Source organism: Lolium rigidum, chromosome 2 (genome assembly GCF_022539505.1).
Source record: "Lolium rigidum isolate FL_2022 chromosome 2, APGP_CSIRO_Lrig_0.1, whole genome shotgun sequence".
Taxonomy (NCBI): Eukaryota; Viridiplantae; Streptophyta; class Magnoliopsida; order Poales; family Poaceae; genus Lolium; species Lolium rigidum.
Genome location: NC_061509.1, coordinates 183,362,452 through 183,364,536, shown reverse-complemented (window position 1 = coordinate 183,364,536; position 2,085 = coordinate 183,362,452). Strand labels below are relative to the sequence as shown.

Below are 2,085 nucleotides of genomic sequence, written 5' to 3'. Positions count from 1 at the left end.
TGACTCAGGCCCGACGAAAAAAAAGAGAGAAGAGAAGACAACTAACCAGAAGAAAAACGGCCCAGACAAAAGGCCTGGCATAAAACTCGATCATGGCCAACAAAAGGGCCCAAAAAAAACGAAGGAGGCTAATCAACGGACAGAAGCATGCATCGAGCTAATCGGAAAAGTTGGCTTTATTGCTCATCTTGCGGTCATGTGTTTTGGTCTTGAAAACAGCAGAGTTTCCACTAGAGAAATTCAGAAGCAGCTCTGAATCGCCTCGCACGACGTGGCTGAACAAGATATACAGAATGTGATTCCAGATTCCGACATGTTTCCACTAGAGAAATTCATCAGAAGCTCTGAATCATCAACTCACTGGCGGGGCGGGCAATCCTTCTGGCGCGGGAGCTTCACCGGAACCGGGCAGGCCAGCCCTTCGCGGTACAGCAGCTCTGCCATGACGCCGTAAGCGTGCTGCGTCATGTGGATGCCGTCCCAGCTGACACGCCCGCCCGGGTCCGCGCACACCGTCGTCCCCGGCGCGCCGCACAGCCTCCCGCTCACGTAGTTGTACGAGCCGCCCGCGCCGCAGCAGGCCCTCCGCGGGGCCTCGAAGCCGAGCCGCGGCGCGTCGCCGAGGATCTCGAGGTAGGCGGCGAAGTAGTCCGCGTAGGCCACCGTCGCGCGCGGGTACGACCGCCGCAGCTCCCCGACGGCGCGCAGCAGGCGCGCGTTGTGCGCGCGCGCCAGGAGGTTGAAGGAGACGAGGCAGCCGTAGGCGTCGTACGATGACGCGGAGGTCGCCGAGCTCAGGTAGCTGGGCATGCACCCGATGGGGAAGTTGCCCGGGATGACCAGTCTCGTGGCGCCCATGCCGAGCACCTCCTGCAGATACGACATGAGACGTTTGCTTTAATTTGGATGCGAAAAACGTTCGAGATGGCATTGCACAACTTCAGGTACAACTTGACATACCTTGGCTGCGTCTGTTATGGATTGCACAACTTGAGGTACAAGTGCGAGAGCAAGTGCCATGCTCTCCGCCATGCGGGTGGCATTGCTGATCCGGTCATATCGACCGTTAGTCCGCCGGGGCAGGAGGAAGACGTAGTTGTAGTCATTTCCACCGATCTCCCCCAGCATAACCAGTGACCTCGCTAGCTGTTCACGTATCTCTGCAGACCAAATCACACATATAGACAACCACATGGCATGCTTCAGTTTATTACGAACTTTAACATCTCAGCTTAATTCGTGTTTTAACCTCGAGGGTGGTTCGTGGTTGAGCTCATGAACTCCTTGAACCATCTGATCTGGACTTCAAGGGAGCTATTGGTGTGTGGGATGGTAATGCCCCTCCTGGCGAGAGTCACCGTGCTGAGGGCGGTGGCGCCGCCGACCGCGAAGTTGACGCCGTGCGTGAAGTCCGCCCCCCTGTCGAGGTATGGGTTGAGCAGCGGGAGGCCAAGATCTCTTGCTGCACAACGAAATGCTGAATTGTGTAAGAATACAGACATATGTTGCACAGCAGTAGTAACTTTTGAAGAACAGATCCATCGATATGTAATGTACCAAGGAAGTCGATCATGAGGTAGCCGTCGGAACAACGGCCGGTGGCGTGGCCGATGGTGATGCCATAAGGAGGTTCCGTGGTGTAGTTCAGCAGCCCGGTGTTGCCTTGGCGGAGGAGATTCCCCGTGTCCGAGATGGAGTCCCCGAAGTTGTAGATGGCCGTAATGCGGTACACCATCGCCTCCGGCGGCGAGGCATGCCGCTCCGCAGCGCAGGCGCCCGCGAGGAGCAACGCCATGAGCAGGCGGCGCCCTAGAACAAGAGCCATGTCCAAGAGTGAGTGAGTGAGCGAACGAGTGACACAGGTAGGGGTTGATAATCGTACGCTTTTGTAGCGCCGGATCGACGCGGGTATATGGCAAATGAAGCGAGGCCGATGCGCGACGTGTTGGGAGCATGCTCTGTACCTTGCAAGACTGTTGCTGGTTTCGGCTAATTTTCACTGCCCACAGCGCTTCAAATATTTTGCAAAAGCTAACCAAACCATCAACAAAGCAAAACTTGAACTCACGCATTTTTGCTAGCCAA

General features: G+C 56.2%; 1 protein-coding gene across 1 annotated transcript; it reads right to left on the bottom strand.

Annotated features, from left to right (window-relative positions):
- Positions 1 to 293: 293 nt before the first annotated feature.
- Positions 294 to 1,825, bottom strand: LOC124687809 (GDSL esterase/lipase At1g28580-like). Its single transcript, XM_047221548.1, has 4 exons — positions 1,558 to 1,825; positions 1,250 to 1,462; positions 961 to 1,160; positions 294 to 870 (listed from the first exon to the last, which is right to left on the bottom strand). The coding sequence occupies exons 1-4, from the start codon at positions 1,823 to 1,825 to the stop codon at positions 358 to 360; spliced, it is 1,194 nt and encodes a 397-aa protein (XP_047077504.1). The 3' UTR covers positions 294 to 357.
- Between the last annotated feature and the right edge of the window lie 260 nt (positions 1,826 to 2,085).